The following is a 14,783-nucleotide window of genomic DNA, read 5'->3' as shown; positions in this document are numbered from 1 at the left end:
AGATGTTCAAAATTGTGACTATAGATTTGCTGACCAAAACAAGGCACAATGCAATTGCTAGTTCTTTAATTTACAGGATTATTCCAAACTTTTGGATAGACAGGTTATAACTCTCATTACCAAGATTAACATTTTCCAATTAAGAAAACAAATTCATATTTAATTAACAAAATCTGAGTCTGATTCTGATCTCACTCACATTGCTGTACAGCATGGATACTTGCATTAAGTTCAACAGAATTAAGAGTCAAATCAGCTATATTCATAACTAATATAACAATCAAGGGCACTGGAGAGTAAAGGAACCAAATATTTTAAAATTATTAACCCCACAGAGGACGGTGGGGGTGGGGAGGAGAGTGCTTATCTGCCTCTAATTTAAAACAACAACAACAAACTTTACCTGCACCAGGAGGTAGATACATTCAACTGAATTCTTCTTAACATCAGGATCAGGGCTACCTAGCAGTCTGATAAGTGGTTCTAATCCACCTTGCTCAAATATTTGTACTTTAGTAGTATATTCAACAGCCATATGTGCTAGACACAGAGTAGCAAATTCATGGATAACTACATCTTCTATGGGGAAAAAAAAGAAATATTTTGATCAAGTTTTATTCAGCACAGTATATGTTCACTAATCCAGTGATTTAAAGTATTATTTGAAGTCAATAAACAATAGCTGTTAATCATACTTGACATCTCCATAAACATGTTGCTCCATCTGTACAACACAAAACACTACTCAGTGAGTAACAGAGCTAGCCCTATAAAAGCAATTACCCATTTAACATGTAGTATGACAAATCATAAGTTACAAGGAAGATTTAATTAAATTGTCCAATCAAATGGCAATTATAAATTATTTCTGAGTGTATTTTTACACAAGGAACGAATACTGCAAGCTACCTTCTGGTGCCAGCTGTGGTATAAGTGAATTTGTGACATCCAGTTCCCTCAGTAACTTCTTGACATCATCTACAATGAAATAAATACAAATATGAAATCCTTAGTTTGGCAGTCTTGGCTGAGTAAAGAAACAGATTCTGCTCCAAGGGAAATGTACTTATGGTTACTCCCTGAGTGACAAAAAGATCTGACTGAGAATGACACACAACTGAAGTTATACCAAGTTCATAATGGGCCCAGAAAACATACAGATTTGAAAGTAGCAGACAAGATTCTTCGACATTTGATGTATATGAAGTTCCTCAATACTTCATTGAAACTTTATTCCAAGTACTTGCATCTAGCAGGTTCTGATTAAATGTTTCACAGTTTTAGTTGTCAAAGAAGTCATATCCCAATAGTTAAAATTATTTGTGGTTAAAATTATCAAACTAAAAGCAATCCTTCTGTTATTTAATTTTCAAGCCATCACCTTCGAATTTTATGCTAACACAGCCCGCATTGCAAATTGAAAACACAAATTATATAGGTCTTATTAAAATCACAGTAAAGACTTTCAGAATGTATTTTTATTGTTGTCAATGGCAAACTAGCAAAACCACAACCACCGGATAGAATAACCAAAAAACATTCTTTGGGACAGGCTTCATGTGATCTTACAGGGCTGTGTTGTTACTATCAACACTTACAGTGTTGAAATGTAAGAAAAAAGGCGTGAGCTGAATATACTTTTAAAGAAAAAAACAACTAAGATGTGAATATAAATGGCAAGATCCTCAGTCATTCAAATCCACATTTGTGCAACAGTGTTGGAAGCCAAGGTCTGAAGGGAATGACTATATGCTAATGCTGAGTTGAAAGTAAGGTAAAGAGCATAAGGGCCAATACAACATGAAAAGCAGTTGATAAGAAGACTTAAATAGCGGTTAGGATATCACCATGGAAGACAACCGGGTAGAACATCTACCAAAATAAGACCTGATTAATCATATTCATTAGAGGTAGGTTTATAAAGCAACGTAAAAATAATAGCCCCTGAAACTCAACTTTACGTCACTTATTCTTTCATCTTCAATTATGTCTACATACCACTCACTGCAGCTTGATCATTTGTCACTCAGCCACACAGCATGGATGTAATACATTCACTCTCACCTTATACATAGGCACAAGAAAATCTGCATATACTGCGGTTAACTCATTTAATAATGGCATGGCTACAGTAGATACACTACCTTGCCGTGAATGCAATATCTCTGAGAGATACTCAAGACCGCTCGAATTTCACTAGCTCAGATACAGATAACAAAACATTTACAGCAGCACTGACCTGCCAAAGAAGCTGGGTAAATATGCATGCCAGTGCTTGATAGTTCAGGGCTTTTTTTGCCATCAATACTTGAGTTAGCTACTTGAATTTAACACATTTTCTCCCTTATCACTGTAGTTACACTAATGTCTCAAGTAACAACTGATATTTAACAATAGCATTTCCTGTAGATGATAAATACTACTTTATACTTCTTTTTCAATTTTTGTAAAAGAGAAGAGTGTGTCCTGTCCACATTGGCAGGCATCTTATGTCGTCAGGCTTTCCCTGATAGACATAATTCCAGTATTAAACTGTTTCAATTTGGCCCTGTCAAAACAAAAATAAGGGTTGGAGGAAAATTAACTTATCTTGTAATTTTTTTTTCAAAATCAGTGGAGTTCACTCCAGCTGAATTTGTTCCTTTATTCTGGGCAGTTAACATAGGGTTTTTTCACACAGGCCACCTATTGCTTTGATGACCACACTTATACACATTGAAAAATATGATAAAATGGAGACTCTTACGATTAGAAGCCATGATGCCAAATACCATGATGGCATTTCTGCGTACAATTGGATCTTCATGCGAGATGAGTTTATACAGATGTTCCACTGCTCCAAGACCAAGAAGTGTCACTTTATTTTCATCATCTGAAGAGTAATTAGGTTAAAAGTTCTGTAAAAATGCAACAAGCTCACACTTCTAATGTAATAAAGTCAAACAGCTACCAATCTTTTATTGGACTGTAGAATCAAAGAACAAAGGCCTGGACAGGATCTTGGGAGATTGTCTAATCTATACCCCAAATAAACATGTGTCAAAGAGTATCAAGGATTAATAGTATCTAGGATTAATTCACATTTGTAAAGCAAAAGATGCTTCTGTCTGTTGGACACCCAACTCACTTGTTGGAGACTGCAGTGGTAGCACAAAGGACAGCTTTCTACTTAGCAAAGTACAGCTGAATGATATCATTAAGAACCTCATTTTATGTTCCTCTTGCCTCTCAATTTTATTTTCCTCAAAATAACAATTAATTCATTCTGTGGATCTGCACTACTCCTCAACTGAAGCAACTACAAGGATTTGGATCATTAAATCCCACCTAAGATTTCTACTACCTGAAAATGGAGCACTTTGTAGCTGAATAGGCTCTGGCCATGCAAAGAACAGAAGCGTTTTCTATGATTACAGCCTTCTGTTCCTGCTCACTCAAAAAACACCCAAAACTCAAGAAACAAAATCCCCAATCTACTCCTATTCTCAGTTCCCACAACAGCTTTACAATTCATTTTCTAATGAACCATGCCTTTCCTTTTCTGCTACAAGTCAGCAATGTGAGAAGAAACTGGAGAACTATGCTCATTCTCAGGCCAAAACACAATTAAAATACAAGAACTACTTTTTATTGAGGGATGGGACTTAATTTACCAGCAACATTCAAGAAATAAATTAACTGCAAAGTGAAAACAACTCCTTCTCTTGTGCCACACTGCAAAGTTACAGTCCAGTCTTCTGGAAGATTGCAGGAATATCTACATTAATGTCCTGGTTTCATTGGCATTTGGTTTCAGTTTGTGGCCAGCCATGGTGATCAAGGCCATTAGCAGTTAAATCCAGGGCAGCTGAGCCAGGCTGGCCCACAGGTGTATCCTACATCATTAACATCAAGTTCACTATAAAAGGAAGGGCTTGGCAGGAAGAGGTGGGGTTCTTTCTGTTCTTCTTGTGTTTTCTCCTCTCTGTATCGTTTCCAATGACTGTCATTCCTGGAGCAACTTGGTTGTGCTTTGTAGGTAAGTATAGTTTTGTCTCTTTTATGTTGTTATTTATATTGATTTCTTTATTTCATTAAATCTATTTAACTTCAACCTACAAGTATCCTTCCTTTTCCCAATTCCCTTCCTCATTTGGGGAAGGGACATTGGGTGATAGAAAAACTGCTTATTGTTTAGCCCTGGGTGCAGGCTAAATGAGGACAATTAACAATTTAAAGGATTATTTATTTAGTTGAAGCATAAAAATTAAATATCTGTCCTCTTGCAGTATGCCATGTGTTACTGTGGGCAGCAGGGAAGGAGCCAACAAGAGTTTATGATGTGTGGTTCATAGCTGTCTCCCAACAGTCCAAATTATCTCTTCACATATTCAAAATTTGGTTGCATGCCCCTAGCCAAGCTTGCCGTATTAAGCTGAGCATAAATGTGATCCCATGCCAACTGTCAGAGCCTTCAGCTCTCCTCTCAGAACTTTAGCAGTGTAGATAATTGCCATCAGTACAACAATCAGCATATAAAAACATGATTTTTAAAGAAAACATAAATTAAATGGAGACTAATATTAAAACAGATTAATTATACCAAGAATGCTACCGTGGTGTACCAGTTTGAGTGGCTGACATGGAACGAGTAGGAGGCAACTTAAGAAATCATAATTTTGAGCCTTTGTTATACAGTTGTCTTCTGAGTACCCAGAACATGATGCTTAGCTATAGATAATACAGGAACCTTTGGAAGATTTGGAATCTTGGAGACTTGTTAGATTCCCAACACATACAGAAATAAGCTTGATAAAGGAGGCTGAGTGGTCTCCAATAAATCACCTGTCACAGAAGTACTGACACAAGAGATATATGCAAAAATAACAGAAACAGGCTTAAAAAGTAATTTTCATTGAAAACTGAACCTTAAAATAACTACACTAGTACAGAAGTTTAAAACCGTAACGTAAAAAAGAGAATTCTTACTCAGATGCAGGTTTGTTCCTCATAACAAAACAGATCTAGATTATACCTAAACCAAGCTCTATTAAACAGAGAATATAAAATTCTACAACAAAATGATAAAAGTTTCCTTCACGCTAACCACAGGAATTCTTTATAACTGCAAATATAGGTTTGACAGATATTTCAGAAACCTCTCAAAACCTTGACAGACATGAAGGTTTTCATTTGAGATGAAATGAAGATTTCAGTGCTAGGAAGCTAAAAAGTTGTAAACTATCAAAATCTAAGCAACACAGAGGAAAGCTCATTGCAAAAAGACTAACCTTTTGATGCAAATTTATATAGAGCATCACATGCTTTGGCCAAAACTTCCTCTTCAGAAGAACTAAGCATTAGCACAACTGTTGCTGCTGTTTTGCTTTCAATCAATAAAGGATCAAACTACAAAGAAAAAAAGAGCAAGAATAGTTTGATTTATACTGACCCTTCCCCTGTGCTGCAGTAGACTCCCACATTTCATTTAAAAAAATCTAGTTTGAGACCTACACTGAGTTAGAAATATTAACATGAGCTGCTATTTACTTGGAGAAATCTAATTTTTAGTAACAATTTGCAACATTGTTGAAAAATAAGAAAGAATAATTGACTTCCAAATATAAACATGATTTCATCCTGTATGAAGATTTTGGAAAAACCTTGACACTTCCCTGTACATTTAGGAAGTCTTGAAGGCAACAGACTATGTAATTCTCTTACATGTGTAAGAGCTGTGGCTTCAGAACCAAACATGAGAAGAAGTTTCTTTTGAGCAACCGTGCACAGAGCCTATAAATGGAGATGTTGTATGAGGAAGAAGATTTGGTTACTCTGTGGTGTTAACACTGTGGTTGCTTTACAAAAGTAAAAGCACCCTTCCTGTGCCTTTGTCAACTCAGTTCACTAGCTTACCATGATCTTGTACCAACTGAAGGGTTTCCATGATATAATGCCTGCTCAGCCAGCTAGAAATGATACAAAGTGTTCATTTCCATTTCTGACCTCTCTGATACAGAAAGAAATCTTCCAACAAATCTGGCAGTTTTCACCCTCTTAATAGACTCTTTGGGACTAACATCACTTGAAAAGGGAATCTTCTAAAAAAGCCTTTCGCTCTTTAAAAAGACTCAAGGATTTCTGAAAATTCTACCTACAAAAAGGTTTTAAGCTTATTTGGATTTAAAATAATTTTTTGATATGGAAACACTGTCTTCTGCCCTCACACTTTAGGCCTACAGAGTATCTGTATTACATACAGAAACTACTAGATACGGGAGTCATGCAGTCTCTCAAAATCAATGTATTTATCTTAAAATACAGTAGATTAGTCATTTAAGATAGCAATACAAATTATTTAAAAATATTACAATGTATATTTATACTGTATATATTTAAAAATGTATATGATTTGGTTTACTTCATTTAAAAACCCTCTAATAGCTATATCAGAGGCACATGTTGCTGAACAACAAGGGCATGAAGATATATACAAGTCAGTTGTCAAGCAAGGAAATAATTTGGAGCAAGTCTTCAAAAAAGTTATGAGTGTGCTAGAAGGAAAATGAACAAACAGAAGGCTTTTTTCTTCTTCTTCTGACTTGTTAAAAAATAAGGCAAAATATGATACTACCCACACTCCTAAATTCATATTTTTGGTAGGTTTTTAAATCTAAGTAATTTCATCATCTTCCATGATGATTTCTTTGCCCCAAGCACACATTGCTGGTGTACGTCCACCAGAATCACCACGTCCTTTCCCGTAAAGCTGCTTTCCAGCTGGTCATCACCCAGTCTATACCAGTTATTCCTCCCCTACATGCGGGACTTGGCATTTCCCTTTCTTGAACTTAATGAAATTCCCATTTTCCTATTTCTCTAGTTTGTTGAGGTCCCTCTGAAAGGCTGCACAACCAGCTGGTCTGTTAATCACTCCTCTCAATTTTGTATCTTCTGCAAACTTCCTGAGGGTGGACTCTGTCCCATCATTCAGGTCACTAATGAAGAGGTTAAACAGTACTGACCCTGGGATCAACCCCTGGAGCACAACACCAGTGCCTGACCTCCAGCTGGACCTCAGGCTGCTGATCACAAGCCTTTGAGTCTGGCAGTTCAGATAGTTTTCAATTCACTTACACCATCTATTTATCTTGTCTGTACTTCATCAGTTTGTCTATGAGGATGTTATGAGAGACAGTGTTGAAAGCCTTACTAAAGTCAAGTCAAATTAATACTTAGTCATTAATTGCTCAAAAGAAGGTGTTTCTGTGGAGACTCAATTTCAGGAGTTGATAGTGCCATTTCATATATTCTACCTTTTTAACATCAGTGTCATGAGTGAAGCCATTTTCAAAAATACTAGGGTATCTATAGCTTTATTTCAGTGATAATGCCTCAGTATTTTTACAGAATCACAGACTCAATCAGGTTGGAAGAGACCTCTGGGATCGAGTCCAACCATTTCCCTAGTGGTAATCTCAGGCTTCCCTTTTAATGTCTATGTCCTAGCTGATGATCAAATAGTAATATTGTCTAGACCAAACTTAATGAAGATATCATATGAAAAGTTCCTATCAATCTATGTCAAAGATAGCATATTTTATCTGCCTGAATTACTGTCTAAGGTCATCCATATAGAGATAGAGGCTCAAAGCAATATTTTTCCTGGAGAAGCCCAATTCTCAGAACAGATAATAGTAAAAGACAAATTATGAAAGGCAGGGAAAACAGAGTCCTCGGGAATACTTTCTGAAACATATAAGCAGTGGCTAGGCTCAGAGATGTGTTTCTAGAAATCCATAAAAATTAGTGGTCATCTGCAGTACCATATATTCCCAGAGCATTCCACAAGCACAAAGGCCTTCTTTTATAAGCCTGTCCACATTATCTCAAGGCTTCTTTTCTTTGACTTGACATTTTCATAAGCAGATTATCAATCAGAAGATAATAGCTAACACATCTTTTATTTTGTCTGCATCTCATTTCCTGCCATCTGAAATGTCCAGGTGAAATTCGGAGTTTTGAGATTTGATTTTACATGATCACTATTAACAATATTCTCACAGCTAGAAGATTTTCTTTGTTGATAGTTACAACTAATTGATGATCTATTTTCATGTTTAATACTGTTTTGCTATACAACATTCAGGGTTTTTTTTTCTCCTGATAGGACTGCTAGAAGAGAGAAGCTAGCCTGAAGGACAATAAGGGTAAAAACTAAGCCAAAAACTGCAGATGCCATCTGGACTTCACTCTTCCCAATTCTTTCCTTTTTAATAGTTTTATTGACCTTTTCTCTAAGTTTAACTTTTTCAATTGTTCAATATCTCTTCTAACATTATTGACAGTTTATTCTAGTAGTTAGTAGGCTGTACCATACTTTTCTCCAGAAACTCTAATGGTGTCTTTTGGATTTAGAAATTGTGGTGCTGCTCCTACTGACTTTCTAGATATTTACTCAAAAAGTCAACTTTTATTACTTTGGAGGGGGCTAGCTCATCCATATACCTTAAATCTACTGTCATGCCTTTCAATTTTTTTTCTTAGACTGCAAAGATACTTAGTTTTAATTCTTCAGGCCTGTTTTAATTAGTCCTATCCACATATACCTTCTTTGTGTCTCCTCCTGGCTTTCTAGGTTATTCCATACAGAAATGGCTTTAGATCAATTTATCCTCTCATGTTGATGTTTTATGTCAAGTCTCCTTTCATAAGGATTTATTATCAATTGGAGCTTATGAATTATGTTTGTAATATTCATCTTTCCACAGAACAGTTGGGTAAAACCTGATATCAATTGCTATGCATCAGTGACATCATGGCTGTTGGATATTACTGTCTTAGTCAAAATTATTTATGCTTATTTAATATTGAAATTGTGACATAGTTTTTGCTAATCAACTTTTCTATGACCTTTGAAAAAGCTCTTGCAATACCATCACTCTTTACAGACAAACCCATTGTTTTTTTTAAAATAGTGTGCTAAACTTTGCATTTAGTTTCATGCTCCTCTGTGGGACTTGTTCAGGTCCTGATTTTCATTAACTTAGTTAATGTTTCTGTCTTACTTCCTCTACTTCTTTCTGAATAAACAAATTAAACTTTTAAAATACCTATATTTTGAACCTCTGTCTATTTGGGGGTCTCTTTGTACCTTGTGAATTTACAGAAACTCTTGAAAAGTGTGCTAGTGTCAGACCCTTAATCTCCACCTTCTAAAAAAAAGTCTACCACCATTATTCCACATTTGGCTTCAGCTCTTCTACTTCTCACTGTGTCACTTCCAATGATACCAGAAAAACCTGAACCGTTGCAAAAGATCCAGAATATGTAGTACTGTCATTCAAAATATCTGTAAGATTTTGTATTTAGTAAAAAAACTCTGCAGATCGATCTACGCTCTTAACTCTTTCATCCTTAAAGAAAGGGAATGTCTCCACAGTTGAAAAGGCAGGCAGATTTCAGGTCACAGAATCACAGAATGTTAGGGATTGGAAGGGACCTCGAAAGATCATCTAGTCCAATCCCCCTGCCGGAGCAGGATTGCCTAGACCATATCACACAGGAATGCGTCCAGGCGGGTTTTGAATGTCTCCAGAGAAGGAGACTCCACAACCTCTCTGGGCAGCCTGTTCCAGTGTTCAGTCACCCTCACCGTAAAGAAGTTTTTCCTCATATTTATGTGGAACCTCCTGTGTTCCAGCTTGCACCCATTGCCCCTTGTCCTGTCAAGGGATGTCACCGAGAAGAGCCTGGCTCCATCCTCATGACACTTGCCCTTTACATATTTATAAACATTAATGAGGTCACCCCTCAGTCTCCTCTTCTCCAAGCTAAAGAGACCCAGCTCCCTCAGCCTCTCCTCATAAGGGAGATGTTCCACTCCCTTAATCATCTTCGTGGCTCTGCGCTGGACTCTCTCTAGCAGTTCCCTGTCCTTCTTGAACTGAGGGGCCCAGAACTGGACACAATATTCCAGATGTGGCCTCACCAGGACAGAGTAGAGGGGGAGGAGAACCTCTCTTGACCTGCTGACCACACCCCTTCTAATACACCCCAGGATGCCATTGGCCTTCTTGGCCACAAGGGCACACTGCTGGCTCATAGTCATCCTGCTGTCCACTAGGACCCCCAGGTCCCTTTCCCCTACGCTGCTCTCCAACAGGTCTGTCCCCAACTTTTACTGGTACATGGGGTTGTTCTTGCCCAGATGCAGGACTCTACACTTGCCCTTGTTATATTTCATTAAATTTCTCCCCGCCCAACTCTCCAGCCTGTCCAGGTCTCTCTGAATGGCTGCGCAGCCTTCTGTTGTGTCAGCCACTCCTCCCAGTTTGGTGTCATCAGCGAACTTGCTGACAGTGCACTCTATTCCCTCATCCAAGTCATTAATGAATATATTGAATAGAACTGGTCCCAGTACCGACCCTTGAGGGACTCCGCTAGACACAGGCCTCCAACTGGACTCTGTCCCATTGACCACCACTCTCTGGCTTCTTTCCTTCAGCCAGTTCACAATCCACCTCACTACCCGATCATCCAGACCACACTTCCTCAGTTTAGCTGCGAGGATGCTGTGGGAGACCGTGTCAAACGCTTTACTGAAATCAAGATAGACCACATCCACAGCTTTACCACCATCTATCCACCGGCTTATGTCCTCATAAAAGGCTATCAAGTTGCTTAAGCATGACTTCCCCTTGGTGAAGCCATGCTGAGTGCCCCTAATGATCCCCCTATCCTTGATGTGCCTAGAGACAGCACCAAGGACAAGTTGTTCCATCACCTTTCTGGGGATGGAGGTGAGGCTGACCGGTCTATAGTTACCCGGGTCCTCCTTCTTGCCCTTTTTGAAGACTGGAGTGACATTCGCTTTCCTCCAGTCCTCAGGCACCTCTCCCGTTGCCCACGACTTAGCAAAGATGATGGAGAGTGGCCTAGCAATGACTTCCGCCAGCTCCCTCAGCACCTGCGGGTGCATCCCATCAGGGCCCATGGATTTATGGATGTCCAGATTGCTTAATTGGTCCCTGACCCAGCCCTCATCTACCAAGACAGATTCCACCTCTATCCTGACTTCTTCTGGGGCCTCAGGGGTCCGGGGCTCCTCAGGACAGCCTCCAGCAGTATAGACAGAGGCAAAGAAGGCATTCAGTAACTCCGCCTTCTTTTTATCCTCTGTCTCCAGGACCCCCACCTCATTCATCAGTGGGCCTACATTGCCTCTAGTGTTCGCTTTACCTGCAATGTATTTGAAGAAGCCCTTTCTGTTGTCCTTGACCTCTCTTGCAAGGTTTAATTCCAAGGAGGCCTTAGCTTTCCTAGTTGCCTCCCTACATCCTCTGACAACAAACTTACATTCCTCCCAAGTGGCCAGCCCCTCCTTCCATGATCTGTACACCCTCTTCTTCCACTTGAGTATGCCCAGCAGTTCCCTGTTTAACCATGCAGGTCTCCTGGTACCCTTCCTTGACTTCCTACCTGCTGGGATGCTCTGATCTTGAGCTCGGAAGAAGCAGTCCTTGAATGCTAACCAACTATCTTGAGCCCCCTTACCTTCTAGTACCCTGTCCCATGGGATTTCCCCTAGCAATTGCTTGAAAAGGCCAAAGTTGGCGCTACTGAAGTCCAGGGTTGTGATTCTGCTAGCTATTCTGTTCCTGCCACATGAGATCCCGAACTCTACCATCTCATGGTCACTACAACCAAGGCTGCCCTCAACCTTCACCTCTTCAACCTGACCCTCCTTGTTAGTGAGGATCAGATGCAGCAGCGCTCCTCTCTTAGTTGGCTCATCCACCATTTGCATCAGAAAGTTATCATCAATGCACTGGAGGAACCTCCTGGACTGGGGATGGCTGGCTGAGTTGGCCTCCCAGCAAATATCAGGGTAGTTGAAATCCCCCATGACAACCAGGCCCTGTAATTGAGAGACTGCTCTCAGCTGCCTGTAGAAGGCCTCATCACCCTCCTCATCCTGATCCAGTGGCCTGTAATAGACACCCACAACAGTATCACCCCTGCCAGCCTGCCCCTTAATTCGCACCCACAAACTCTCAACTCGCTCCACCACCCCTGGACAGAACTCAATACATTCTAGCTGGTCACTCACATAAAGAGCAACTCCACCACCTCTCCTTAGTGGCCTGTCTTTCCTGAACAGGACATAGCCATCCATGACCACATTCCAGTCATGCGAGGCGTCCCACCAAGTCTGTAATTGCCACTAGATCATAGCCCCCCGACCGAACACGGATTTCCAACTCCTCCTGTTTATTCCCCATGCTGCGTGCATTGGTGTACAGGCATTTCAGGGAGCGAGCTGAGCACACCGATTTCACCCCAGGGGGATGGGAGGCCTCCTGGTCTGCCTCAACACTAGAGCGTTGCCCCAGTGGTGCAAGCCCAGCTACCACCCCATCCCCCTTCGAATCTAGTTTAAAGCTCTCCGAATGAGCCCTGCTAATTCCTGTCCCAGAACCCTTTTGCCCCTACGACATAAACCTTTCCCATGTATCACTGTCACGCCTGGTGTCTTATAAAACCAGCCATTATCAAAGAACCCAAAGCCCTGCCTGTAGCACCAGTCTCGTAGCCAGGCATTTATAGAGAGAATCCTACTATTCCATCCCACGTCATCACCTGAAAATGGAAGGAGGGAGGAGAAAACAACTTGTGCCCCAGACTCTTTCACAAACTGTCCTAGGGCCTTGTAGTCTTTCTTCATCCCCCTCGGACTACGGGATGCAGCTTCTTCCCCACCTGTCTGGAAGATCAGCAGGGGGTAGTAGTCTGTGGCCTTCACCAGGTTGGGGAGTTTCCTGGTGATATCCCTGATTCGGGCTCCAGGCAGACTGCAGACCTCCCTGTGATGGGGGTCAGTTCTCCATATTGGGCCCTCAGATCCCTTTAGGAAGGAGTCTCCAACCACTAAAACTCTTCTCTTCTTCCTTGTGGAGGAGGTAGCTATAAGCCTGTCAGGTTTTTCTGACTGTGGTAGGACCTCTGATATAGGTTGCCTCTCCACCACATCCCCATTGGACCGGCTGTATTCCACTAGGGCTTCATATCTATTGCTCAGAGGCACCTGTGGAGGCAAGGTAGGCAAGGAGGGCACTCGCCTTTTGCCACGGCCATAGACTTGCCTCCACTCACTCCTCTCCTCTAGGTTATTGTTTTCCACCTGAGAGGGGCAGAGTACAGGGGTCCCTCGATCCTGGGAGCTCTCCGGCAGGTGCTCCCATTTTTGTTGCAGGGAGGGCAGAGCCTGGCTCCACCAGTCTATCTCCATTTCAGCCTCTCGAATGCTCCTAAGCCTTTCTACTTCATCTTGAAGCTTTTCAACCTGGCTTTGCAGCTGTGCCGCTCGGCCAAGCAGATCATCTACCTGCTCACAGCGCACACAGCCCCCTGCCACCACAGAGACGCTGTAGCATTCCCTGCAGCCTGCGACCTGCACAATTGCCTCCTTCCGTGGGAGCTCTGTCTGGGTTCCCACATCCATTTTGGTCTTCTTCCGCCTGGTGGAGACCATTGTTCTTTCACTGAGCTGGGAAATACCTGTTGGTGACACCCCTGGTTCACAGCTCCTTGGCACCTTCCTCGCCTTGAGCACTGGGAGGGAGTCAGCACCCTCCCCAACGAGCTGCAAACTGCTGTGGCCTCCCCCGCCCTGGGACACACCCAGTCACTGCTGACTCCCCTCTCCCCTCTGGGCAGGGACTAGTCCCTGACCTCCAGGAGGCTTTTTATCACCAGATCAACAGGGGGTGGTGCTACACCCCCTCCTCTCCTGATTCGTTGCCGGGAACTTTCGGGTCCGGGGTGAGGGGGGAAGCAGCTCGGGGCTGCTGCTCGGGAGGGGTCCAGAGTATGAAAACCGCCCGGTACAGCCCGATCTCGCCTTCGCCCCACACTCACTTCAGTCGCTGCCGCTGCTGCTGTTGCTGCCACCGCTGCTGTCGCTGCCGCCGCTGCTGTCGCTCCTGCCACTGCTGTCCTCTTCCTTTCTCCTTTTTTTCCTAATGGAAAGTTCTTCAAATAAAAAGAAGTCTGGATTGTTTCATATATTACTATTTGCAAAGCCTGCCAAAGCCTGCCAAAGACAACAATCTCCACAAAGAACTATACATGCCCAGTCACTCTGGTTTGTATGCTGTCCAAGAAAAGCAGAAACAGAATCATCTTTAAAAGACATTTTTAGAATAATGTGGGTAAACTAGGAGAGTAAGGAACTATGTAAGGATGGTAGAGCTGGGCCTATAATTGTGTAATGTTTATTTTATAGCACACAGCAGTTTATAAACTTACCACATCCTTGGGTGGAGGTTTTACTTCCTTCTTTACTTTTTTACCCATTCTAAAAACAAAAAACAAGAATAATAAAACCAGACAAACAAAATCCCTTCTGTGTTTTAGGAATCAGTTTACCAGTGATTTAGGAAAGCTTGTAAGACAGACTTTCTTATTCATTTGACCCACCTAATCAGTTTGAAGATTTCTTTGACATAGTAATTTCTATGCTGAAAGTTGTCCCCTATAAACAAAACACTTTAACACTTGAACACGTTTGGTAAAATACATCTGTCAACAAAATACATAACTAAAAAGAAAGATGTGAGACATCACAGGCTCAAGTTGTAATGTGGTAGAAATACAAAGGACAAGCATTTCTGTAAGTTAGTTTTATCCACATCTATAAATCATGTATGAACTTGAAGGTCCTATTAGGGTATTTCCCCATGTTTGTCTAGACATTCTATGTCGGCAAACATTCTATGCAACTGCAGAATGTACAAATAAGT

The 14,783-nt window shown here is 41.2% G+C and overlaps 1 protein-coding gene across 1 annotated transcript in view; it reads right to left on the bottom strand.

Annotated features, from left to right (window-relative positions):
• Nucleotides 1-14,337, bottom strand: part of ARMC3 (armadillo repeat containing 3) — a 62,818-nt gene extending 48,481 nt beyond the window's left edge. The window contains 5 exon segments of the mRNA XM_068405179.1: nt 404-579; nt 910-978; nt 2,747-2,872; nt 5,271-5,388; nt 14,290-14,337. Of these exon segments, the coding sequence (XP_068261280.1) occupies nt 404-579; nt 910-978; nt 2,747-2,872; nt 5,271-5,388; nt 14,290-14,337 (537 nt within the window).
• Nucleotides 14,338-14,783: the final 446 nt, after the last annotated feature.

The sequence above is a fragment of the Nyctibius grandis genome, chromosome 7 (assembly GCF_013368605.1).
Source record: "Nyctibius grandis isolate bNycGra1 chromosome 7, bNycGra1.pri, whole genome shotgun sequence".
NCBI classification, from domain to species: domain Eukaryota; kingdom Metazoa; phylum Chordata; class Aves; order Nyctibiiformes; family Nyctibiidae; genus Nyctibius; species Nyctibius grandis.
This window is presented reverse-complemented; position numbering and strand designations above follow the sequence as displayed.